Source organism: Spermophilus citellus, assembly GCF_964194105.1.
Source record: "Spermophilus citellus genome assembly, chromosome: 6".
Classification (NCBI taxonomy): Eukaryota; Metazoa; Chordata; class Mammalia; order Rodentia; family Sciuridae; genus Spermophilus; species Spermophilus citellus.
Genome location: NC_138187.1, coordinates 13,289,131 through 13,314,690, shown reverse-complemented (window position 1 = coordinate 13,314,690; position 25,560 = coordinate 13,289,131). Strand labels below are relative to the sequence as shown.

Here is a 25,560-nt window from a genome sequence, read left to right as displayed (position 1 = left end):
GTTCCTCGCGCTCTCCCTGGGGGCCACGTCTTGTCGACGTAGGTTATGGAATGAATGTTGGTTACGCGGATCAGCAAACCCTCTGACGGGGCTCAGTGAGCGCCCCTTCTATCTTCCACCAGCTGTCCCCTGACTCCAGACATCGGTCTTGTGCAAATTGATGGCTCCTGTCCCGCAGGAGAGAGAGGATCGAGGCCGACGCTTGGCCAGAAGACACACCATCCCGTGCTCGGGGTGGGGACAGCATGGGCGAAGCTTGTGTCCTCCGGGGGAAGGAGGAGGGAAAGGGCTTTGCTAGAAAGATCTGAGACTCTTTCTAGGAGATCAGTGGCTGCCAGAGACCCTGGGGACGCGTGGGCAGCTGCCTTGCTGATGGGGTGTTCGGGCCCAGGAAGGAGAGCCGCCTGGTCCATCCAGGAAAGGCCTGTAGGTGCTGAGGGCCTAGGAGATGGCCTCTCCTCCTCCTCCTGAGTCCTGTGAGGGTGGCCTTGGGGGTGGCCAAGGGGGACAGCGCTGGGCAGCTTGCTCTGGCTCCGATGGACGTCTCTCACATCAGCTCTTCCTGGCCTTTCCTCTGTCCCTTAAACACACCGAGTTCATTCCTTCCTCCGTCACCGGCCCTGACCCTCGCTGTCCCCTCTGCTTGGTGAGCCCCCTCCCTGCCTCCCCAGCCTCAGTCCTTCATGACATTTGGGGCCGTCCCCCAGCCTCACCTCTCAGAGAGAGTTGGTCTCCCTGCCAAAATGGCAGCCTGAGCCTGTGCCCCACCGTCCCACAGCTTCCTTGGGTCTAAAGGCCAGTCCTACCACTTTCGTGCTGTGTGGCCTTGGACATGTTACTTAACCCCTCTGAGCCTCCGTTTCTTCATCTGTTCAGTCAGTAAATAAACTAACTCCTCGGGGACTCATTATGAAGATTAAATCTGCTATGACATATAGAGAGCGCTCAGCCTAATACATGACATCTTGCATTTTTTAAATTATCCAAACTTTTGTTGTTAAAATTGTGGTTGCTGCTGTTAAGGGCTCTAAGGTCAGAAGAAAACATTCCGTGATGGACTGGAGAAAATAATTGGAGGCAGAATCTAAAAGAAGTCAACGAGACAGGCACCCACTGTCAACGGATCCACCCACAGCTACTCATTTAGAAGCTGCTGGAATCCGTCTCTTGCATGGTGGGTGCAAAAGGAATGAGAGAGGAAAAGAAAAAAAAAAGCGACTTTCTCACCATTTTCTTTCTCTGCAGAATGAAGTGGAGCTGGGGGAGCTGCTCCTGTCTCTGAATTACCTCCCGAGTGCCGGGAGACTGAATGTGGACATCATTCGAGCCAAGCAGCTTCTTCAGACCGATGTGAGCCAAGGCTCAGGTACACTCAGATCTACCTCCCCCCCCCCCGAATTCTTTAAGGGGACACCTGTGTTTGTTTGGGGGACCCTGATTTTTCTGCATCCTGTGTTCTCCTGATAAGGCCTCGGGAGAGTGGATAGCATTCAGAATTAGGATGCTAGTTCAAGAAGGAAAATAAATGATCAAACATCTCTTAGGATGAAGCAGGTACTTGATACCATCTTGGGAGCCCTATTTGAACTGGGGAGTGGACTGTGACCAGGTGTGATCACTCCTGAAAAATCTAGATTGTCTTTGAACACACGAAGCCCCAAGGAGGTTGCTCGCCTTCTCAAAACTGTGCCTGCAATAGAGACACCATGCTCTAGGTGGCGGTAGTGTGTAAGGACTTTGTATTCCAATCCACCAGCATGGTGGGCACAGCCTGGTTGTTTCTTTTTTCACCCCCAGCTCATTCCATGTGTAGCATAAATCTTTATACACCCCAGCTTTGAAAGGGCTATGTGTTAATTGAAAGGACTATGTGTTAAGTGTCTATAGCAAAACCAACTCAAACATGATCTTTAATGAACTGGAACAGGTGTTGGGACATTTGTATGTAGCTTCTCCCATGACAGCAAAAGGTATTCTTGTGAAAATAGCCACGGTCCCTGGCACCTCTTAAGTTCAGTGTTTTCTCTAAATGCAATAAACAAAATAAATTATATTTGCAATAAGGTGACAACCGAGTCTAGAAGACACATTGCATGCTCAAAAGACACATTGTAAAACAGGGGATTTCAAGGGAACGGGTGGAAGGAATGGTGTGAGGTTTGGAGAGTTTCAGACTCATCCTAGTGGGAGAGAGACGGTGTGATGAATGAGTAAAAAGGTTCAGGAGTCAAACTTCCTGGAACCAAATCTCAGTTCCGCTGCATACAGATGATGTGGTCTTGGGGGAAGTTATTTAACTTCTCTAAATGACTTGATGTCTCCATCTCAAAAGTTGGCATAATAACAGTATTCATCTCATTGCATTGAGAGCTTAAATAAATGTTAAATTAGTTAATGTACATGAGTCCCTATAAAATGATCGAAGGATGATATTTATAATTCGTTAATGTCTTTTCTCCTGTGGATGGGCTGTGAGCTCCCTGGCGTGATAAATTTGTCAGCAGACAAAGATCCAGGGTAACCTCTGAGCCTGGTTTTAACTCTACTGGTCTGAGCTTGAGCAAATCATTTGTTCTGTTGAGTCCTCAGTTTTCTTACCTTAAAATGAGCTCCGTGACTGAAACCTGGGGGAAGTTGGTAAATGTTAGATACCTGAGGAAGAAGGACAAGGATGAGCAGATAAGGAATGGATGGGGAAACGGTGCGTGGATGATAGAAGAGATGGATGGATGGGAAATTAATCAATGAAAGAGAGGTCTGGACTGGTGGAGGGGGTGGTCCTAGTGGAGGGGTGAGTGGATTTGTTTTCATGGTCTTCAACATTCTCTGATGCTGTGTCCAAATCTCAGACCCATTTGTGAAAATCCAGCTGGTGCACGGACTCAAGCTTGTGAAAACCAAGAAGACATCCTTCTTAAGAGGCACCATTGATCCCTTCTACAATGAGTCCTTTAGCTTCAAGGTTCCCCAAGAAGAACTGGAAAATGCCAGCCTCGTGTTCACAGGTAGGTAGCCTCCTAGACGTCGAGGAAGCCCAGGTGAGGCCCGTTCAACCCCTTCCTGTCCCAGAGTCGAAAGGCATCTGGAGCAAGTTGTGTTTAGGAACGTCATGTCGGATGTTCAGCCAGCTGAGTGTGAATCCACTTACCATCTGTGAACTTGGGCAAGACCGTGGAGCCGTGTAACAAAATTGTTCTGTGTTATGAATCTGACTCCGGAGCTAGATTTCCTGGAACTGCCACATGATAACTCAGATCTTTGACGGGTCACTGAACGCCTCTGAGCTTCCGTTTTCTCACTGGGGTGCTTGTGTCATAAGATTATGGTGCTTGTATCATAAGATTCTTGTGATGAATAAGTATCTAATGACCACAGAACAGTACCTGGCACATAATAAGTGCTCACTGTGTGGAATCTTTGATGATGATGATGATGATGATGATGATGATTCAAGTTCCTTAGTCTAATAGGGGTACGTATAAGAAAATAGAGTCAATAATTCAGAGAGGAGGATTTTGAAAGCATTCCCGGAGGATAGAATGTTTAAGTAAAGGCATCATCTGCCACTGTCCTGTAGAGTTCAGTCTGCTTTTTTCCAGGGTGTGATTTAGTCTTGTTTCCAGGGTGCAGTAGTCACACCGTAGCTTAAATCAACAATCACAGTTCCTGTGCTCGGGAGCTTAGTCAGAGTCTTGCTGAGTGGCTCTGACTGAGCATCTCTGACAAGGCGGCAGTCAGGGAGTTGGCTGGGGTTGCAGGCTCATCTGAAGGCCCAACCCGGGAAGCTCTGTTTTCTTTTTTATTGTTGTTATTTGTTTATTTATTTATTGGTGCACCCTAATCATATGTGTGGTTGGATTCATCGTGAGGGTCTGTGCACGAGCACTCTCTCGTAGTTGATGGCAGGACTCAGTTCCCTGCAGGCTGTTGGACTGGGGGTCTCAGTCCCTTCCCGGTGGTTGGCCGGTGATCTTCCTCGATTCCTTGCGGTGTGGACTGCTCCATGGGGCAGTTCACGGCATGGCAGATGGCTTCCATCGTGGTGGTCAAGTGAAGGAGCGACAGAGGGAAAGGAGGAATCTTTTGTCATCTGATACTGGAAGTAACATACTATCACTCTCGCCCGGTTCTATTCATTGGAGCGACTCACCGGGTCCAGCCCACATTCAGGAGGAAGGGATTTCACAAGGGTAAAAATGGTGTGAGGTAGGGATCAGCCGGAGCTGTCTCAGAAGCCGCACACACATGAGATCATATTCAGTGAAAGCCACAGTATCATTCCGTGTGTCCTTATCACAGTAGGTACGTCCTTATGTCATGGATAACATGCACCACGACCCGCCCTGTCAGTCAGTCACTATTATCGTCCTCAGGTTACAGGTCTAGTGACTCAGGCTATGCAGCCCACCCAAGCCCTCAAGTTCTGGTCTTGCCAGCTCGACAGGTCAAAGGTCTGCGTTTCCTCCAGCACCTGGTAGGGCTGGCATTGGGGGCCCAACGTCACCCCTTGAGGAATCCTGCTCTGGGGCAAATGGAAGCTCTCTGCTTAGATCTAGTCTAGAATCCCTAGACCCAGGTCTCCCACGAGCTCAGGGCTGAAGAACCCTCGTGCAAGGCTCCTTCTGCACAAGCTGGTTACACTTCCTATATTGCACGTGTCCATTCTTGGAGACCCCCCATGGGCCTCTTGATTCTGGACCTTCTCAGGGCCTGTGGCCTGCCCTGTGCAGATCTCACCATCTTCACTGGTGCAGCCTGAGACAGCTGCTGTTACAGACCAGGGCCGCCCCCTCCAAGGTGTCAGGCCCAGACAGATCAGTGACTGTCCAGTCCCTGAGTGGCAGGCGAGCAGGCTGAGGGAGTGAGGTTGAACCAAAACGCAGATCGAGGCGTGAATATCTATTTCCAACCTGGACTGGAATAAAAGACTTCCCGTGGCCTGCTTGGACGAAGCGGGGACCTCAGAGGGCCCTGGGAGCCCCGACACTTCCATATTTCACCTAAAATTGTACTACAAAAGCAGCACATGCTTGTTACATTGAGTGACATGACAGAAAGGTGTACAAGGACCAAGGACCAGAAGGTCAGGGGTTGAGTGCACAGGCCGGAGATCCAGCCTGGGTCCCAACTTTGCCACTCAGTCACCTTGGTGGCCTTGGGCCAGTCTGTGTGCTTAGGTTTTTCTCATCTGTGAAACGGGAATAACAAAGACCCCTCTAAGGATCCGTAGGTAGATCCACAAGATCAGCACACACACAGTGCAGGGCGCTGTCCCTAGCAGAGAGTGAGCACTCTCACAACTTTTTTTGTGGGGGACTGGAGATTGAACCGAGGGGCACTTAACCACTGAGCCACATCCTGGTCCTTTTTTTATATTTTATTTTGAAACAGGGCCTCACTAAGTTGCTGAGGCTGGCTTTGCAATCCTCCTGCCTCAGCCTCCTGAGGGACAGGGTCTCACTGAGTTGCTCAGGGCCTCACTAAGTTGCCGAGGCTGGCTTTGAACTCGCCATTCTCCTGCCTCAGCCTCCCGAGCTGCTGGAATTACAGGTGTGCACCACTGTGCCCAACATATGTAAATGTATTTTTAAGGCACCCAGATATTTCTGATGTTCAGTCAGGGTTCGGAGGCACAGTGTGAGTAGGAATCACGGCTGGCTGGCATTTTATATACAGGCCACTGGCTGGGATAGTAGAGGAAATGGGGGTGCAGCCTGTAGAAATCCAGGTAAAGCTACCGCTCTCCTGAATGCAAATCCGCAAGATTCTAACTTGCTTTGTTTGTCAGCGGAGAAAGCGGGCGCTGTCACCTCCAGGCTGAGGATCTCAAACCCAGCCCCCTTGTGTGTTTCCAAATACTTCATCACAAAAGTCAGGTTGATCTGCAATTTAAGCATTTGTTGAGAATCCCCAATACAAACCCGCAATTAGCTGCTGGGCTGGGCTTTCTGAATAGTTCCCTTTCCTGTGTGGAGGAGGGTTCTTCCCCTGCAACTTTCAATTAGGTGATTTCTGCAACTGAGGGTTGTTGTTTTGTTTTGTTTTTTAAGGAAGACAGAAAGAAAAGAAAGGGGAGTAATTACCTTTTGACTCCTGAGATAGCAACATGTGGTGCAGAGTCCTTCTGGGAAATGCAAGAAGGTTTTACGGAACCCAAGGAAAGTGGAGCTGGCCCCGGAGGTTTTTGGGCCACTTTGGAAGGAAGAAAGGGAGGGAGGGAAGGAAGGAGAAGGAGGAAAGAAAGAAACTGAATGGCGATACTTCAAAATATTAGAAATGGAATTGTCATATGATGTAGCAATTCTGTGTCTAGGTATATGTGCAAAGGAATTCAAAGCACAGACAGGTATTTGTACACCAATGTTCACAGCAGCATTATTCACAATAATTCAATGATGCAAAATACCCAAGTGTCCAAGCAGGAATGAATGGATAAAGAAACTGTGGTCTGTCCATACAGTGGACTCAGCCTTAAAAAAGAAGGAAAATCTGTCACCTGCCCCAACATGGATAAACATTGAAGATGGGCGGTCATTAAAGGACTCACAGTGCATGATCTCATCTATTTGAAGTATGCAGAGTAGTCACAACCTTAGAGAACAGAATGAAGGTCCTTAGGGGATGGGAGGGGAGGCATAGGGAGTTACTGCTTATTGGGTACACAGTTTCAGTTTGGGAAGACCAAAAAACCCCAGGTAGGAGCCAAATGAACCTTTCTTCTTAATAAATTCCCCAGCCTCAGGTATTTCATTATAGCAACAGAAAATGGGACAAAGACTTTAAAAAAATTCCTGATGACCAAGCCCCAGCCCATAGTTACAGAACCAGCCCAGGTCTCTGCTTTTGTTTTGCTCTTTGGGGAGCATCTGTATTTGTCAGAGCTGGCCAGATAGCTCTCTTATGCAGGCTGGGCTGGCCAGCCTTGGCCTAGAGCAGCTCTGCCTCCCTCCCAGCTTGCTGTCTGTTTGGAGACCTCCCAGGCCCCACTGTGAGAGCAAGTTCCAAGGCACCTGGTCTGTTTTCCATAATTACTTGGCTTTCTGCAGCTGGAGCATCAAATTGGTTAATTGAATCTGCTGGGGCAATGAGATGGGTGGGGAGACGCAGCAGGAACAGCTGAGAGGCCTGGAAGGCAGGGCTGACCCCGGTCCAGTGAGCACCAGAGGACACGTTTGAAAAGCAGGACCCTGGAGAAGCTGAGGATACCCAGCAGAGGAGACAGGATATCCTGTCTGAGAGGGGCCCAGTCTGTCTGAGATGGAGGCCTTGGGCTTGTTCTAAGTCACAGATGTCCCCCTCATAGCCCTGGCCCTGCCTCAGCCCAGCCGCCACCTCCTCTCTGCAGTCTTCCATAAGTCTTCCCCCCTCTGCCCTTATGCCCTGACCCCGTGGGCACCCGCCCAGCTCTGCCTCCTCGAGAGAGGGTTGCAGGCCCATCATCATATGGATTGCAGCGGGTTACGATTTGGTTCAGATTTCGCCTCCCACCTGGCAAGCCCTTGACATTGGGTAAATGATACCCCTTTTGGGGAGCCCCAAGTTCTTCCTCTGTCATGAGTATCCAGCCTCAGTCCTTCATAGCATAAGCTCTAGATCGCGCCCTGTACATAGTTAGTGCTCCATAACCTGCTGACGGGATGCTCCTGATGCTGCTGGGAATAGATGGACCCTACCCAGAGGGATGGCCCCTGGCATTGCACAGACCTGGGTTTGGATCTGGGCCCCCCTGTCAACCAGCTAGGTGACCTCAAGCAAGTGACTCCACCTTTCTGAGTGCCAGCTTCCTCCTGTATCAAATATAGCAAATCGTGCCTCTTATGGGAATTAGAGACAAGTCAGCATATGGGCACATCCAGTCCAGAAATGGATGCTTGGAAAATCCTGTTTGCCGTTTTAATCATCACAGTGTGAGAGAGTCGAAATGCTGGCACCCGGGTGGTGGACAGCTCGGCCCAGCTGCCTGTGCCCATCTCTCCAGCGTCTCCCTCACCTAATCGCCAGCACCCCAAATCAGCCAGCTGGTGCTGTGTTCAGCAGCCAGGGACGGATGCTAACTCTGTGCCAACCTGGCCGCAGGACCAGACCAGTTTGTGCTTCCTGCTGTTCCCTGTGATTGGCAGATGGGAGACAGGTCACAGCAAGAGCTGGCCTTGCCGCTGAGCTCCAGACCTGGTCACGGGGAGTGAATGGAGGAAGACTAAAGCCCATGCTCTAACCAGAGGCCATGAAGGTGCACCCCTGGGAGCCAGAGTGTGGGGACAATTACAAAGCGGGGAGATTGAGAAGGGACCACGAACTTGTGCATGAATATCAAGCTGCTCACAAGCTGATCTCACACCAGATGGTATCACATGGGCTTTCAGAACTGAGCTACAGGTTAGTCCCTAACCCAGGTCCTAAACTGGGCCCTAGGGGACACCTCAGAGGGGCAGACATGAGCAGCTTGGCAAACAGAGTTGACATTGCAGTCACAGTCTGCAGACAGCAGATGAGAACCTGTGGTCAGGACCTAACCTGGTCAGCTGCTGACACATCTATGCATGCTGCAGGATTTAAACAAGACACGGAAGTCTCATATTGTTCAAATTGACGAGGATACAATTTTAAATGACTTGATTTATGAGGACTGGGGAAATCTGACAAATTCTTAGAGAAATTAGGATGGACAGACACCAACTGCAAGGTGGCCTAGATATGAGAACAATCAGACTTTAAAGCATTGATGATAACCATGTTCCAAAAGGAAAGGCAAACCCTCTTGAGAACAATAGTAAATAGGGAATTTCAGCACAGAGTAGTAGTTTAGTTTTTTTTTTTTTAAGACCAAATGGAATTTTTTTTCCCCAATTGGAAATTTTATAACAGAAGAAGCACAATAACTGAAATAAAATACTGGGTGGGCCGAATGACAGAATGACGACGATAGAGGAAAGAGAGAGTGAGCTGGAAGAGAGATTGAGAGAAATTATGCAGCTTGGGCCACAGAGAAAAGAAAACTGGGACCCAGGAAGAGAGATCCAGAGGTCTAACTTCCACCATGTGAATCTTGGAAGGAGAGAAGAGAACAGAAGCGGGCGAGGGCAACTTACCCTGGAGGAACTCAGGCGGCTTCCTTACCAGGTTGCTGGGGCCCCATCTCAGCCACACCACCACAGTTCTTCCTGGGGACACTGTATGGCCCTGTGGCCAACGTCGGCAGACGTGGCTTCTGTGTGTCTCTGAAGACATAGCTTTACCTCTCTGATCTTCCATTTTCTTATCCAAACAGTGGCAACAGTGGTACTTATGTCCACCGTAAACCTCCTGTGCCCTCATTATCCTCATTTAGCAAACATATAAGGGACAACCTGTGTTATGGCCATTTTTCAGTTGGAGAAACTGAAGCTCAGCCCCCACAGAGTCGGAGACAGCAGTGCCCACAAGACTTTTCCTCATTTCAGGTACGAGCCACAGGTTCAAGTTCAGGAGGTCCCTAGGACCGTCTCCATCAGCCTCCCAGCTCCCAGTCATCTGCCCCTGGTGGAGTTATTACTGTCACCTCCTCCTGGCCACCCCGTGTGACCATACAGAGCACTGCTCACCGAGTCTTGGTGTCTGGCACTTGACGTGGTCCAGTCACACTCTGTCCAAGTGTCTTTCCTTCCGCCTCCAGCCCCGCCTCAGGAGGTCTGCCAATGTCTTTAGTCATCAGTTTCTCTGGTCTTAGAACTAATGCCGTGTGGCCCTAGAGTCCCATCGTATGTCACATTGCCAGGATGACCTGCCACCAAAGCCCTGAAGCACGCAGACTCTCCTCTGAGGCAGGACATGCCAGGGGGGAGAGGTCATTCTTAGGAGCCCAGGACAGAGGCCAGAACTCTCTTGGGGCAAAGAGAATTCCTCACTGTGCAGGGATTTATCAAACTGGGACTTACCAAAGTCACTCAGCTGGCCGGTGGTTGAGTGGTCAACTAACGCTGGTTGGTTCCTAAGCTCCTCTCTCTGAACCTCTACGCGGCGGGTGACGTGCGTGAGCATCCCCTGGGGATCTTGTTAAGAGGCAGATACTGGCCCTGTAAGTCGGGAGTGGCCCCTGAACTTCTGACAGCAAGACCCGGAGGAACACATTTTGAACAGCAAGGAGACCCTCTCTCTGTTTCTCCCAGGGGACCCCCAAATGGCCAGAGCAGGGAGACCACGTGAGTTTGCAGAATTAGCAGGGGCAGGTCCAGCAGATCCTGAGGGAAAAGAGTTGTGTGGGTTTTCCCCTCAGTTCACTGAGGAGCCTTTGTAGCGGTTTGACCAGGGAATGACATGATCTTGAATTTGAAAAGCATCATCCCTGATGTTAGCCGGGGCTTGTAGGAGAACAAGGGAGGAAGGTGGAAGAGGATTCTTCCGGAAAGCGACTGCATTGGGCCAGGAGAGAGGTGACGGTGGCTTGGACCAGGCGGGCGGCAGAAGGGGTTCAGAGAAGCAGCTGAGTGGACTGTAATTTTGGAGGTGGAGCCGGTGGAACGTGTGGGTGGGGTAGACGGCGGGGAGCCGGGGGCATTCCCTGGGCCAAGCCACTGAGCTGGGCCCAGTCTGGGCTTCCTGTCTAGATCCTGGCTCCCGCCCTGCAGGCTGTAGTGGGGACAACAGGGAAGGACGTGTGTGCTCTTCTCAGCCCGGCGCTTGGTGTATCTGAGGGCTCCGTGGATTGGGGGTGTCGATCCTACAAGTGGGCATAGGCCAGACCTCCTGCCAGCAGTCAGCAGATGGAAGTGCAGACTTGTCACCCTGGGGCTCTCCTGGCACAGCCCTGAGCCCCGGTGGCACCTGCCTCTCAGCTTCTCCTTGAGGCTGCCCAAGTTGGCCCAGGTGGTGAGACTTGGCAGGATCATCTGGGATCCTGAGGCAGCCTCTGAAGACCAGGCCAGCTGCCGGAGCCCCTGGGGGTTTGTGTCCCACTCAAAGAAATGGCTGTTGCATGACTTGATGCCTTTGGATGGAGCCTTATTGCAGACGTATCCCTGTGGGGTGTGGGGGACCGAGGAGCAGAGGATTTATCCAACCACATGTGTCCCTGCAGGGCCCCAGCTGGGCCGAGTGGGCAGGAAGCCAGCAGAGGCCAGGCTTCCTCGCTGTGGGCAAGCGACAGCTCGGGCTCGGCCAGCGCCCGGGTAAGGCTTGTGTAGGGGATGACGTCAGACACCCGAAGCATGTTTCTAGACATCCCCGGCCATCACCTGGTCCTGACTTCAGCCACCCAGCCAGCGCTGTCGTCAGCAGCTTGACCTTTCCAAGCGCAGGGCCTGCAGGGTGCCAGCCGCAGCGTGAGCTGACATTTCAAGGAAACCTTTTGCTCTAGCGAAACTGGCTTTGGCTTAGCAATCAGAAAGCTGGATTCCCAGAGCTTAGCAGCTGCCTCATTTTGAACAAGACCTTTTCATGCCTTTAACTCTATTCTTCATCTATCAGACGCGAATAAAAATCCCTCTCAGGGTTGTTCGTGCCATATTTGACCATAATAATAGCAAACTCGCATCTAGTGCTTCCTACGGAGCCAGGCACCGCTCCAAGTATCGGGCATGAAATAGCTCATCTCGTCCTCATGGCAACACTGTAACTCTGAGACCATATTTGTTACCATTTTGTGGGTGAAGAGACCCGGCAATGAGAGCCTCCGGAGTGCCTTGTCCCAGTTCCTGAAGGCAGGATTCAAACCCAGGTCATCTGGACCAGAATCTGGGCACCCAGATGACTACTCCCTCAAACATGTGGACAGCCCTTTGACCCTGAAGAGCTGCATTTGTTATTGAAACAAGAGCAGAAAGATAGAAATAATTCATCCTTTCCTGGCGCAGGCATTCAGGTTGGGGTGAGACAATTGAAACCACCTAACTAATCCTAGAGTAAGGCATCAGAGAGGGCCTGGAGAATTACTTTAAATTGCATAATATGAGCTGAGAAAGGGCCAGCTATGCAAAAATAAGGGGAAAGAACATCTAAGTAGAGGAAATGGAAAGTACAAAGGCCCTGGGGCAGAATAGGCTGGTTTTGGTCAAAGAAGAGGAAGAAGGTCAGACTGGCCAGAAGGTAGTTGAAGAAGAGAGTAAACTGTGCAATGAGGCCAGAGCCTTAGGTCGGGGCCATGGTAAGGGGGGTAGGTGGTACGAGTGTATCAGACACCTACTGTGTGCTCAAGGCTGTAAGGCACTGGGGAACAGATGTGGCTCCTGGCTCTGTGAAGGACGGGGTAAGATGACATGCATGCAGGGACTTAGCACATAGCAGATGCTCCGTGGGTGTAATTTTCTCTCTTTTCCAGTTTATAAGTCATTATGAAAACTTCTCTGGGTTTCTGCCTCCCCCTTATTAGAGCAGCACAGAATGCGGTTGGCTTATCATAATAAGCTGGAAATCATAATTAGAGCGAGCTTGAAGCAAGGGCCCGACAAAGCAGGCAGGTGGGCAGAGTCAGCAGAGCCGGCGGCCGGTGAGAGAGCACAGCCCCCCTCCACCTTCCCGAGCAGGCGCGCCCCACTTCCAGGGTACAGGCTTTGGAGCCTAACTGTTGGTCACCCCTTTTAAGATCCGGGGTTACAGACCAGGCCCATGACCAAGGACAGTGTCTTCTGACTTGGTGACCAAAGTGGACCTGATGTTCTGCTGTGGGGTCCGTTCTGCTGGACCTGTTGGGGCTGCGAAGGCAGCTGGTGGGTGAATTGGAGGGTGGGTTCCTCTTCTGTCTTGGTTCAAGGTCACCCTTGGCCTCTTGGTGGCCTCTTTGGTAATGAGGGGACCAGAACATTTAACATATGCCAGGATGGCCTTTGATAAAATGAGAGCCCCCAGCCTCATTATGAGAAGTGTCCCCAAGCCCAGTGAGTCCCTAGGGTGTCGGAGGGCCGTGGCAGACCACGCTTTCCTAAGTTGTCCAGTGTGGCTTGGAGAAGGAAGCCCAGCAGGGTCGCGGGAAAGGCCTGACTTGGAGGCAAGGAGTTCGTCGGTAGCTCTTTGTCCCTGCAAATAGTAAGCACCAGCCTCTGTGAAAGGTTACTCTCCTGCAGTCACTGTCCCCAGGCCTGTGGGAACACTGATGACCAGACCAAGTAGGTCCCCGTGGCCCTACCCGCTGACCCTCATGGCAACCCTGTAACCCTGAAGGCGCTTTGTTACCATTTTGCGCAGGAGAGATCCAGGCAGCGCGAGGGGCGGGCCTTGTCCAAGGTCCTAAAGGCGGGACTCAAACCCAGGATTCCTCCCTATTTTACAGGGGAAGAAACTAGCAGAGGGGGCTCGAAGGATGGCTGGGAACTGAGAGAGAGTCGCTGTGTGAGTCGAGGGAAGGCCGCGGGGGTTTGGTGGTGGGCACCACAGACACCTGCTGCTTCCCGGGTAGTCTGCGGCTTCCCTTCAGGGTGACCCTCCCTGCCGCGATTCAGCCAACCAGCTCCTTCCATTCCTTGGCTCTGCTCTCTTCTGAGGCCCTGGAAGGCTTTGCCTCCAGCCGGTGATGGGACAGGGAGGGGGAGAGTAGTGAGGGTTGCATGGGAAGATGTTTGGGGCCAGGCCTGGGAGTCATGTCAATCACTGCAGGGGATGCTGGGAAATGTAGTCCTTCCTTGAGTCCATAGAGCCTGGTGAGCAGTCGCTGGGGACCACACAGAGCAGACTTTGCCCTTAACAAGCCGGCTGTGCCGCCTCCCTGCGCACCGTTCACCGCTGAGTGCATCCTCAGGTCACCACTGAGGGACTCCCATGTCCCCAGATCTCAGGCTGGCAGTCACCTGGGCTACCTTGTGCCCGGCAAGCCCCCAGGCACCTGCTGATTTATGAAAGCAGTTAGACCCAGGTTCTCCACGGGGATTCACGGCAGTGCCTGGAGGCCCTTTAACTGGACAATTCGGCCTCCTCCCGGGATCTAGTGGGGAAAGGCCAGATGTGCTGCTGCATGATCCCAGGGCACAGCCGCCCCTCACAGCAGAGGAGGAGCAGCACAAAGGCCATCGGCACCCAGGCCGAGGCACCCCGAGGTTGAATGGTGGGATTGTATGGTCTCCTGGAGCGTGGGGGACCATGACGTCCCTGGGGAACTGAGAAGGGCAGGTCAGGTTGGGCACGGAGCCCGCTGGCCCCTGTCCTGCACCTGTCTGGGGTTCATGTACCCTCCACATGGTACTGTCACCTCCCTGCGTTCCCATTGGGCCCTCTTCAGCAGCCTCAGTGGGACAGATGAAGGGTAGAGTGTCCGGGGTCCCTTCCAGGCGGATCTTCACAGCTTCCCGGTCTCCAGCCGTGAAGATGGGTGCGAGCAGAGACAGCATGCTCTGCAGACAGGAAGGTGAACGGGGGTTTTCAAAATCAGGCCTCTGCCCTCTCCTACCTGGTGGGTACTCGTCATGTGCACGAAGTGACTTGAAGGGGCCCCGTGGGCAGGGGTACTGGTCCTAGACGGACCATGGTCCAGCAATCCTTCCTGAGCTTCAAAGGTCACTTTTGAACAGTTCTTCTCATTGCACTTACACCCTGAGCCTCAGTCTCCTTATCTGAAAAATGGGAGGCCATTCAAACCTGGCAGGTGGCCTTGAGGGTGAGACAAGATCTTGTGTACACAGGGCGTAGGGGTCAGAGGACTGCTACTGTTCTTTAAGCAATGTCACTGTTATTCAGAACAAGTCTCTTTTGAAACTACCCCAGAGTATGCCCCACATTAAAAGAAAACATCAGTAACTGTGGCAGAATTTTTCATCCTTGGAAGCGAGTGACATGTTTTGTAATGGTTTGGGTCTTGGAAAGCTAAGTGATTCCACAGATGGAGCTCAGGAATGCCTCCCCCCACCCCCCTTAATCAGAAATAAGGTATCATTCTAAAGAAATAAGACTGTTTTCTTTGGGTATTTTTAAGGGGGTTCTATTCCCCATCTAAATGTTTGCATGAGGGGCCTTACCTTAGACCAGGAGATCTGAAATCTGGCTGTGTGTGAGGGCCAAACCAGGACAGCTTTTTAAAAAATACTGACGCCTGAGTACCACCTCCGGAGATCACCACAGAGGGCCGTGGATATCCCCTTCTCCACCATAACAGTTTAAAAAACTCCCCAGTGACTGTAGTGTATGCTTGAGATACGAATCAATGTCAGAGGTTGGCTGGAGCAGATTACGGAATCTCCTCCCCACAGTATCCGATTGAGCAGGTCTGGGTAGGCCTGAGAATTTGCATTTCTGACAGGTCCCTGGGTGCTGCTGATGCTGCAGGTCTGGGAGCCCACTTTGAGAACCTATATCAAGCTACAGCTTACAGGCCAAATCTGGCCCACTCCCTGTTGTATAAATAAAGTTTTATTGAAACCTAGCCACACCTGTTCATAGACATACTGTCTGTAGCTGCCTTCTGCTACAACAGCCAATTTGAGAACTTGCAACAGAGACCTTAGGTGCTCCTCAGCGCCTCAGATACTTGGTATCTGTCCTTTGATGCAAAAAGTGTGTCCACTCTGGCCTAAAGTAGCACCTCGGCACTCTTGATCCTTTATCCTCTCCACCCAGGGGAGAATTGCCTTCTCTGATTGGGAAGAGGGTGAGCACCTAGGTAGAGGTCCCTGGTCCTCTGCTGGGTGGGGTTGCAGTGTTAGAAGTCCCCACCCGTCACAGGCAGCATTTTCTGTCACTGTTAGGGCTCCACCCTACAGGGACAAGATCTGCACCATAGCAGTCAGAGAAGTTTAATCCGGAGAAAGAGCAGATGTCAGGGTCCTTGTTTGTAGAAAGAACAAGGCTAGGCCATCAGGTCAGCTGACAGTCCTGCTCTTGCATCTAACTTGTGTGGCTGCACCTGGGAGCATTTTTAAAACACCTGGCACAAGTCCCCCATTCCTAAACCAACCAACAGGACCTTTGGAGCCGGCTGGGGCGGGGGGTAAATCCAGGCACTGAGGAGAGATGATTCATTATCCCCCCCACACACACCCCCAGAGCTTCAACAGGTATCTTGTAACTAGCTCTGGAGACATTTGCAGGGAACAGTTCCCCAGTGCCACTGTGCCAGCAGATCTGAAACAAATGTGCAAGGACGGTCCCCATTCGGATGTTTAAATTGTGGCTGTTCATGTAAAAACAAGCACATGGCTTTACAGTTGCACCTTTAAATGCTTCCCCCCACGATGGTGTGATTCACACCCAGAGCCGAACGCCATTCTTCAACCATATGTCGTCCTGACAAATGCAGGCGCCACGCGGCTCAGTCTCCACAGAGGAATAGAGAAGTGGTCCGGCAGCCCCAAAGGAGTCGGAAAGAACTTTCCATCTTGACTTCAGCTCCTAAAGAAGGCGGAAGAGCTCTTTGTCATTCCTAAGTCCCCTCCAGTTCAGAAGGGCTCCTGAGCCATTTCTCAGAGGCCTCCCTCAGCCTCCGCCTCCTCTCCCCTGATTTGGTCTGAAGCCTCCTCTCATTGCTCCCTCCTCAGACCTGGGGCTCCTTTTCTCTTGGGTCTGCAGAGCTTCCTGGATACCAGCAGCTTTCCTGGAGGGGCTGAGGTGAGGGGGGATTTGGTGTAGAGGTTGGAAAATCCAGGTGCTAGTTGACATTTGGGGCTGGATGATTCCTGGGTGCCAGGGGACTGTCCTGTCCTGTACCTTGTAGAACGTTGAGCAGCACCCTTGGGCTAGATCTACTGAATGTCACTGATACCCACCTCTCCACTGAAAACAGGGTGATAAATATCTCCAGACAGGGCCAGGTTGAGAGGGCAAAATTGGTCCCAATTGTGTGAAGGAATTCAACAACTCAGCACTACCTGTAGGGCTCAGGAAATGGGGCTCCAACCTTGGGACTCGTGCTTCCCATGGGATGAAGGGTCCCCAGGCGAGGAGTCCACAGAGGGAGGAGCCCAGGGCTCCAGGGAGCCTCATCTTGCTTTCTGGCTCACCTGGGCATGCAGAGCTCCCAGATCTTCCCACCCAAACAGCCCACCCCTGTTTCCAGGGCCTGCCTTGTGCTCTTCAGGCAACCCAGGGAAAGTGGCCGCCAGGCCAGTGTGTGCCCTCCAGGCACAGGGAATGGAGACAGTGGTAGCACTTACCGCCCAGGACTGTCGTGGGGGCTGAACATTTTATTGGCAGTCCACACAACAGGGCTGGCCCGCGGTTGGCACTGTGTCACTGTTAGACGCTGTCGTGTTGGTTTTCCTACCCATCATTCCTGGGCACCTTTGACAGTTTGTTTCTCCTGCTTCCCGGCCAAAAAGCAGCCACCCTTCAGATGCTGGAGACAAATGTGCTGGTCCCTGGAGACATGGGGGCAAGGTCCCCAGTGTGGGCCCTTGAGAGGGATCATCATGGGATTTTCCAAGGCCATTCTGACCCCGGCACCCCTCACCTTGCATTACTGGGTTGGGGACCTGACTCCTTTTCAAACACACATGCGCACACACTACAGAGGATCCCCAGTTGACAGCAGTTGGACTTAACAATCCTTCGAGTTTACGATGATGTGAAAGGAAACTCAGACGGCCATTCTGGGGATTTTTTGGAGGGGGAGAGTGATTTGTTTTGTTGAGTACCAGGGATTGAACTCAGGGGCACTGGACCACTGAGCCACATCCCCAGCCCTATTTGGTATTTTATTTAGAGACAGGGTCTCACTGAGCTGCTTAGAGCCTCACTTTTGCTGAGGCTGGATTTGAACTCGCGATCCTCCTGCCTCAGCCTCCCAAGCCTCTGGGATGACAGGCATGTGCTACCGTACCTGGCCAGCTATTCTGTTTTGAAGTGCAGTTACATGAAATATCCAACAAGTGACATGAGATGTCCAATGCTTCTTTATCAAACTGACTTCTGTGAGATTGTTTTGTCGGGCTGTAGGCCAATGTGAGCATTCTAAGCCCCTGGGAGGCCGGCTGGGCTGGGCTGTGGTGTCTGGTAGACGGTGGGTATTAAGTGCTTGTTTTAACCTGATATTTTCAGTGTATTAGAAAGGTTCTATGGGATGTAGCTCTATCCTAAATGGTGTATTTTTTTCTCCGTGTATCTTTTCTTCTGATATTGTCCTTGTCACATGGGAGGTTCGAGGAAAGCAGGGAATGGGTGAGATTTTCTTTCTGAGATAAGAAAGAGAGAAATGAAGCTTAGAGTTTCAATTCCTACTGGACCACATGGTGGCTGGGTGACTCTGGACTCTGTTCACCTCTGAGCCTCAAATTTCCCATCTGCAAAATAGGGGTGTAAACAGTACCTCCCCTATTCAGGTTGCAACGCCGATTAAATTTTATAAATGTACATAAAGTGCTTTGCTCAGTGCCCAGTACAAAGAGCTCAGGATTCGGTGTGGTCGATTTTTAATTATTATGACGTGGCTATCTAAATTGTCAGTTACTGTCGGAAGGAAAAACAAGAAGAAAGTTCTGTCCGAGCAGCTGCCACGAATCACAAAATGAGCCAAGAAAGCTCGGAAAACATCACCCTGAAGTCATGGATGAAACTTCTTAGAACAACAACAAAAGTCAGAGCTGAAGGTCGGGACTGGAGACCTGCATCTGGCAACTGGTGGTATAAATGGAGAAACTGGGGCCCAGAAAAGAGCGAAGATCTACCTTGTTTGGAAGAAAAATCTGACAAGGAGCTTTTATGTTCCAGAAAGAAGAAAAAGAGGGAGGAGTGCTGTAGTTTGGGGGAGTTTTGCAGAAGTTGCAAAGGGAACGGGGTCACTGTTTCGGGATGCGCCTGCGGGAAGGGAGGAGGCAGGTGAGGCTCTGCAGGTGCCCTTTAGCAGTCAGCTCTACACACCCTGAGAAGTGGGGGGGCCCTTTTAAGGAAGACCTGGGAAGCAGACCAGGGTGGGTCTTGCCGGCTTAGCACATTTTTTTTCCCCAGAAATCCAGGAGCAATGTACCTGGCACCCACTGCTGGATCACGGGGTGGGGGGGCAGTGTTGAGGTGCTGGGGTTCCGGCCACAATCTGCAGGTGTCCCTACCCTGTGCTGTCAGGCTCAGAGTTGCATGAAGGGGCAGCCAGAGCCCGGGGCCCAGAGGAGAGCCCACTGTTACCTTGCGAACCCAGCTTGCAAGATGAAGACCTGTCGCATCTGCTCCCGTTGGTGGAATTGAGATGTTTTTTCTTTTCTTTTAATTTGCAGTGTTTATCACACCCACATTCCAAGTCATCCAGCTTCCCTTCCAGAACCGTCTGCCTTGGCAAACGAAATTAGCAACCCAAAGAGTTTAGCTCCCACGGAGAAGAACAAATTCATTTTTACTGCAAATATCAACATGCGAGAGCCTCAACTTGCCCCTGACTCATTCAGACCTCAGTCTTCCCAGCTGTAAAAGGGGCCAGCGAGAGCAGCTGCCTTGGAGAGGTGGTTCTCAGCAGGATTGGCACTGTCAGGAGACACTCTTGCTTGTTACAGTGTAGGGCTGCATGTACTGGCACGGGTTACTGGCACTTGGCATCCAGTGGCCAGAAGTGCCACTGACCATGTTTAGGACCGCCCATCATAGCACAGAGTGAATCCACCCAAAATGTGCACAGTGCTGAGAGTGAGAAACCTGCTTTAGAGGGCGTGGTGTAGATTCCATGCGTTAATCCATGGAACGTGCTTAACACATAGTAGGTGCTTAGTAAATCAGTGTTGCTTCTCGGGCTCCTCCAGATCCTGCCCTTGGGACCCAGTGGTTCCCTGGCCTGGGTGGCCATGGTGATGGGCACCACAGAAGTAGACAGATCTGTCATTAACTCTTAAGTTAAAAACTCATTTCAAATCTGCAATGATTTTGCTGTAAAATACGGTAAATAGGTTCTTAGAGAAAGCCTGAGAATTCCTCTCCATGAATTTTGTGTACCAGCTGTATGTCATCTGTTCTATTGGATATTTGGGGTGGAAGATTGTTTGTTAGTTTTTTTTTTCTGCCATAATCTAGGTTGTTCACGTTGTTGGGAAATGGGCTCCTGATGACCAGGGGGCATTTGGAGTCAATCCATTATCCAGTAATACATTCCTGTCTACATTCCAATATGGCCCCGGTAACAGTGAGTAGGAGAAATGGGGTAGGGAGGTGCTTAGAACAAAAACTGTAGTTCTGAATATTTCTAAAGAGAGGAAATTTAGGGACCTAGTTATAAGGAATTGGCTTCTTTCTCGTGTTGGTTGCTTCAAACGCTGCTAGCCGTTTGACTCGGTTTCCTTAGCCATTAAGGGAGGGGGCAGGGGTCTCTGTCTCATTGTCCCTCATCCTTGTTTTGGATTCTAGATGTCAAATCTTAATACTCTGTTCTCTCCAGCAACCCACTCCAGCCAGGGAGGGCGAATCTTGGTATTCTCCCAAGAGACTTTTATTATAGAAGTCATTAGTTCTACATCAGCTTCAGCTTATAAATTTGCATTTTAAATTTTGAACTTTTTTTTTTTTTCAAAAATGTTCCGGCTGCCCTCACTCTAACCAAGTGATCTGCAAAGGCTGACGCCTGCCAGTCAACTTAGATGGCCGGGACTGCGCTGCCCTCCCCTGGGGAGGGCTGTGTCCCTCTAGCGCGCCCACCAGAGCCCCAGAGCCAAGTGATTCACCAGCCAAGTGACTTTGCAAATTGGGATAAGACGCGTAGGCTATTAGACTTCCTTTTCATTTTCTTCCCTTCTGGCGATTTAAATGTGAATTTTCTAAGAGCCACTTATTTTTTTTCTTTGTTTTCTTTCCAGAATATGTACTGGTGATAAGAAATTCAAACTGTACATACTTATGTAATACAGAAATTATAGCGATTTCGCTCTAGAGAAAGTTGCTCTCCACCGCTGGGTGAACTGACACTCTTCATACAGAGTTTTCTTAAATGTAAATCTCTGCTTTAACAAAAAGAGGTTGTATTTATATGTACAGTTTTATAACCCACTTTTGTCTCCCAGCAAGGTCTTAGAGACTTTTCCATCTCATGTACTTGGGTATGTCTCCTTTTTAACAGTAATGTGGATTTCCATGCTATTATTATATGAGATTCTTAGCGCTCCTCAGGGTCAGTGTAGACACCTCCCAAAGTGGATTCTCAGATGATCACTTGACCACAGGAAGTAGCACTAAGGGAGTAGGGAGATGAGATAAGAAAGGATTGTGAGGGTTGGGGTTGTGGCTCAGGGGTCGAACACTTGCCTAGCATGTGTGAGGCACTGGGTTCGAATCTCAGCACCACATATAAACCGACAAATAAATGATTGAATAAATAAGTAAATAAAATCTATTTTTTAAAAAAAGGAAGGATCGTGAGTTCAAAGCCAGCCTCAGCAACTTAGAAGCAACTTAGTGAGACCCTGTCCCAAAATATAATAAAATAAAAAGGGCTGTGGATGTGGCTCAGTGGTTAAGAGCCCCTGGGTTCAATTCCTGGCACCCTCACCCCCCACAAAAAAAAAGAAAGGGGGGCAAACCAGTTGGGGACATTTGATGAGCGAGGGGTCTACAGTCTACAAGGTCTTCAAAACCACCCTCTGGTCCAGTCTTCACTAGAGGGACTCACAGAACAGAGCAAAGCCATTGTGTTCACGGTGACAGTTGATTATAGCAAAAGGATTTAGACGAAATTCAGATGTGAGTCCAGTTCATGTTGGAGTGCAGTCCCCAGCGTGATGTCACGAGCCAGGCCTGGGGCTGGCCATTAGGTCCTGAGATCCATGCTCCCAAAAGGAACCCGTGTCCTTACAAAAGACCCCAGGGAGCTGGCTTGTCCCTTCTACCATATTGGAAAGTGGTGGGAAGACACCATCCATGAGGAAAAGGCCCTCACCAGAGTCCGAATTCGCCAGCTCCTTGATCTTCTCAGCCTCCGGAACTATAAGAAATAAATTCTTTTTTTCTTCTTCTCTTCCTTCCTTTCTTTATTATTATTATTATTACTATTTTTGGTGCCAAGGATTGAATCCAGGGGTGCTTTACACTGGTAAAGAGCCACATCCCCAATCACCCTCCCTTTTTTAAAAATATATATATTTTTTAGTTGTTGATGGACCTTTATTTTATTCACTTATTTATCTGCGGTGCTGAGAATCGAACCCAGTGCTCACACACACTAGGCAAGTGCTCTGCCTCTCAGTTGCCTAGGCCCTTGCTAAGTTGCTGAGGCTGGCTTTGAACTCACAATCCTCCTGCCTCAGCCTCCCGAGCCATGGGGGAGAAATGAATTTTCTGTTGTTTATAAGCCACTCAGTTTTTGGCATTTTGTGACAGCACCCTGAACAGAATGACATCATTCCTGCTCTGAAGCCGAAAAGAGACATTATGTTAAATAATAATAATAATAATAATAATACATGAGCAAATGGGTTTGGCAGTGTTCCAATAAAACTTTATTTACAAAAGCAGGTGGTGGACTGGATCCAGCTTGGAGACTCGACTCTGCCAAACCCTGTCTGTGTAAAATATACTTGTATGTGCATTTGTGCAGAAAATTCTGTGGGATAACAGTCCTCTACTAAGGCAATGTGTTGGGACTCAAGTTAGGATGCTTTTATTTTGAACAGATACCCCAAAAGTCGAACCAACTTGCTCTTCCAGCAAGAGCACATGAGAGTCCTTAAGATTTCCTTTCTTAAAACCCCTTTCCTGCCAGACGCGGTGGTGCACGCCTGTCATCCCAGCGGCTTGGGAGGCTGAGGCAGGAGGATCGCGAGTTCAAAGCCAGCCTCAGCAACAGCAAGGTGCTAAGCAACTCAGTGAGACCCTGTCTCTAAATAAAATACAGAATAGGGCTGGGGAAGGGGCTCAGTGGGCGAGTGCCCCTGAATTATATTAAAAAAAACCCTCTTCCAAAGATATAAAACCCATACCCATTTACTAGGTATGTTATTCATTGATATCCTCAAGCTTTGGAGAGGCAGAGAAGGAGAGAATGTTTTTCCCCTGGAAGAAAAAAAAAAAAACAAATGGAGCCTAAAACAGTCTCATAATTGTATCCTGTTAGATCTGATGCCCTCAGGGAAGGGGGCTCTGGAATTCATTCTTGTTTGGTGACCTCCAACCTGTATCCCCCACTAAGCTCGGTTCAGAGAAGTCCCGAGTGCTGTTTTTAAAAATTGTTTTTCAAGTGCATCAAAGAGTCTTAATCCTTTATTAAACAAAGATTCTATTCCTGACATTTCCCTTCTTTTGTAAGGGATTTTCATGTAAATGAAGTCCACCTGTGTGTACTGGGCACATTACCAAATGTACAAAAAATATACGTGGTCCGTTTTTCCCCCACAGAGCTGACGGGGCACAGGACCCCTGGAGGGATGTGGTTTTGCGTTTGACTGATCCTAGGTCATTGGGTCTTCTTGGTTATTAGATATCGGATGGGGGCCGGAGGGTCTTGTCTTTATTTTTCCACTCCTCTTTTTTTCCCCCCATTTTTATCATTTGAAATGCTTGGCATGAGCCCCACGGGGGAGAACGGGGCTCGTTAGTGTTCAAGCTCTGTTTGGGGCTGCATATTTTAGCTGTTTTATCTGATAATCGGCCTCCCTCCTGGGATCCCGCCTGCCTTGGCGCGGCTCACGCTGGGTGACTGTGTGATCTTTCCCCCTCTGCGGCCCTTCATTTATAAGCGACACAGCCTGCTCCCCCATTAGCGGGCTGCTATGCTTCAGCTACCCACATGCACGTAAAGAATTAGACAGAACTTGGCCGGGAAGATAAATCAAGCGAACCATCTCATTAGGGCTTAAAAGACATAAATGAAGCTTGTGCTGGGAATTTACAAAGAAGCCTTCCAAGGAGACGGGCCTCACCGAGGTGGCAGAAGTTGCCCCAGCCACTTCTCTCAGCATACTTGCCTTATTCCTGGGACAGAAGTTCAGGGCCCAGTGGCGGTGCCGTCGTTACTGAGCACTTGCTATGAAACCACTTGCTAGGGACTCGGTGATGGGAGTTGGGAGCTTTCCACACACGATTTCCTTGAAACCTCACCTCGACCTGTGAGATGATGTCCTACTAAGAATCCTCTTGCACCAAAGAAGAATCTGAGGTTCAGAGAGATTACCTTCCTCGCCTCAGAGTCACAGGGCTCTGTCAAAGGACAGAGCTGAGTTTCACCCCAGAGCTTAACCGTGGTGGTTCTCATGGGGATGAATGTCTCCCCACCTTTGGGAGACTTTTGGGGTTGTCCCAGCTTGAGGTGAGGGCTGCTCTTAACATCTACTTGCTAGACCCCAGAGATGCTGCTATGTTTCTTACAATGCACAGCAAAAGGTAATCCAGCCCGCAGTGCCAACAGGGCCACCACTGAGCAGCTCAGGGGTGCCCACTCAATTGGACTGCAGCAGCTCGCCAGAACAGCTTCTAGAACCATCTGCTACTCTTGAGGCAGCATGGCAAGGCAGGGGACCCTACGTGCATAGTGACAGGTATTGCTGCTACCTGGCTGAAAGGGGAGCCGGGGAAAGACTGGGCGGTGGGGACAGGGCCTGCGTGGTCAGGGACACCAGGAGACCCCATGTGGCTTTTGCAGAGAGACTCACAGGAAGAGGAGGGGAGGGAATCGGGGAACTCGCTCCATGAAAGAAACGGACCCCGTCCCCGGAGCAGCGAGCCCATATGCAGAGGCGCAGTGTGTCCGCTAACGGTCTCTGTCTTCTCCCTGCTCTCTGTCCCGTCCCCCCTTCTCTCCCCTCCTGTGCCCTAGTGTTCGGCCACAACATGAAGAGCAGCAACGACTTCATCGGGAGGATTGTCATCGGCCAGTACTCCTCGGGACCCTCCGAGTCCAACCACTGGCGACGGATGCTCAACACCCACCGCACGGCCGTGGAGCAGTGGCACAGCCTGAGGTCACGGGCGGAGTGTGACCGCGTATCCCCTGCCTCCCTGGAGGTGACCTGAGGGCCGCAGGGGCAACGGCTTTCAATTGCTTTAAAAAAAAAAAAAAGACAGAAAAAACGTGTCACCTCCCTATTTCCATCCACACCCGCACACACCCTTCCGCACAGACACACACACACACACACACACACACACACACACACACACACGCTCACCTACGACCTCTCAGAACCGAGAGGAAGCAGACTATTGACCACACAACGGCCGCCCTCACTGAGGGAGGCCTGAGAACTTTCTAGAAGCCCCGTGACATCTCGAGCGCTGAGTGGGCCGTGGGACTTAATGCCAGCGCTGCTCCTGTTGATACCCTTGTCCCCAAATGCACTTTGTACCCTGATCCCCCCCCCCCCCGAAACCCACCCCTGGACGGGCGGCTGTTCCCTGGGGCTCTCCAAACCCAATACCTCTCTCCAAAGGTGTAAGTATCCTCGTCTCCTCCTTAGTGACTGTCACATAGAGATTAGACTATTTGGAGAAACCAAATAGCCACACACACGCAGAACTATCCCAAGCGTGAGAGCCCTCTCCTGGCTGAACTGAACCTGTCCTTGTGTCATCTTACCCCAGGGGACTGACTCCCCGGGGGCCTGTGTGTGTCCGTCTGTGTGCATGTGCCCCTCCGCTGAACACTTCTGTGCCTACGTGTCCTGGAGAGCAGGTACCGGCCAGGACCCCCCGCCCTGAGCATGCCCTGTGTCCACCTCCCACACCCTGTGAGATTTCACCCATTCCCTATGTCCTCTGTCTGTCGAAGACCCC

The 25,560-nt window shown here is 50.7% G+C and overlaps 1 protein-coding gene across 8 annotated transcripts in view; it reads left to right on the top strand.

Annotated features, from left to right (window-relative positions):
* SYT17 (synaptotagmin 17) overlaps positions 1 to 25,129 on the top strand; it is a 54,738-nt gene extending 29,609 nt beyond the window's left edge. For all 8 annotated transcript variants that reach the window (XM_081299798.1, XM_081299805.1, XM_081299802.1 and 5 more), the window contains 3 exons: positions 1,246 to 1,366; positions 2,850 to 3,005; positions 24,605 to 25,129. In XM_081299798.1, coding sequence (XP_081155924.1) covers positions 1,246 to 1,366; positions 2,850 to 3,005; positions 24,605 to 24,801 — 474 coding nt within the window. In that variant the 3' untranslated portion in view covers positions 24,802 to 25,129. The remainder of the gene's footprint in view (positions 1 to 1,245; positions 1,367 to 2,849; positions 3,006 to 24,604) is intronic.
* The last annotated feature ends 431 nt before the right edge of the window (positions 25,130 to 25,560 follow it).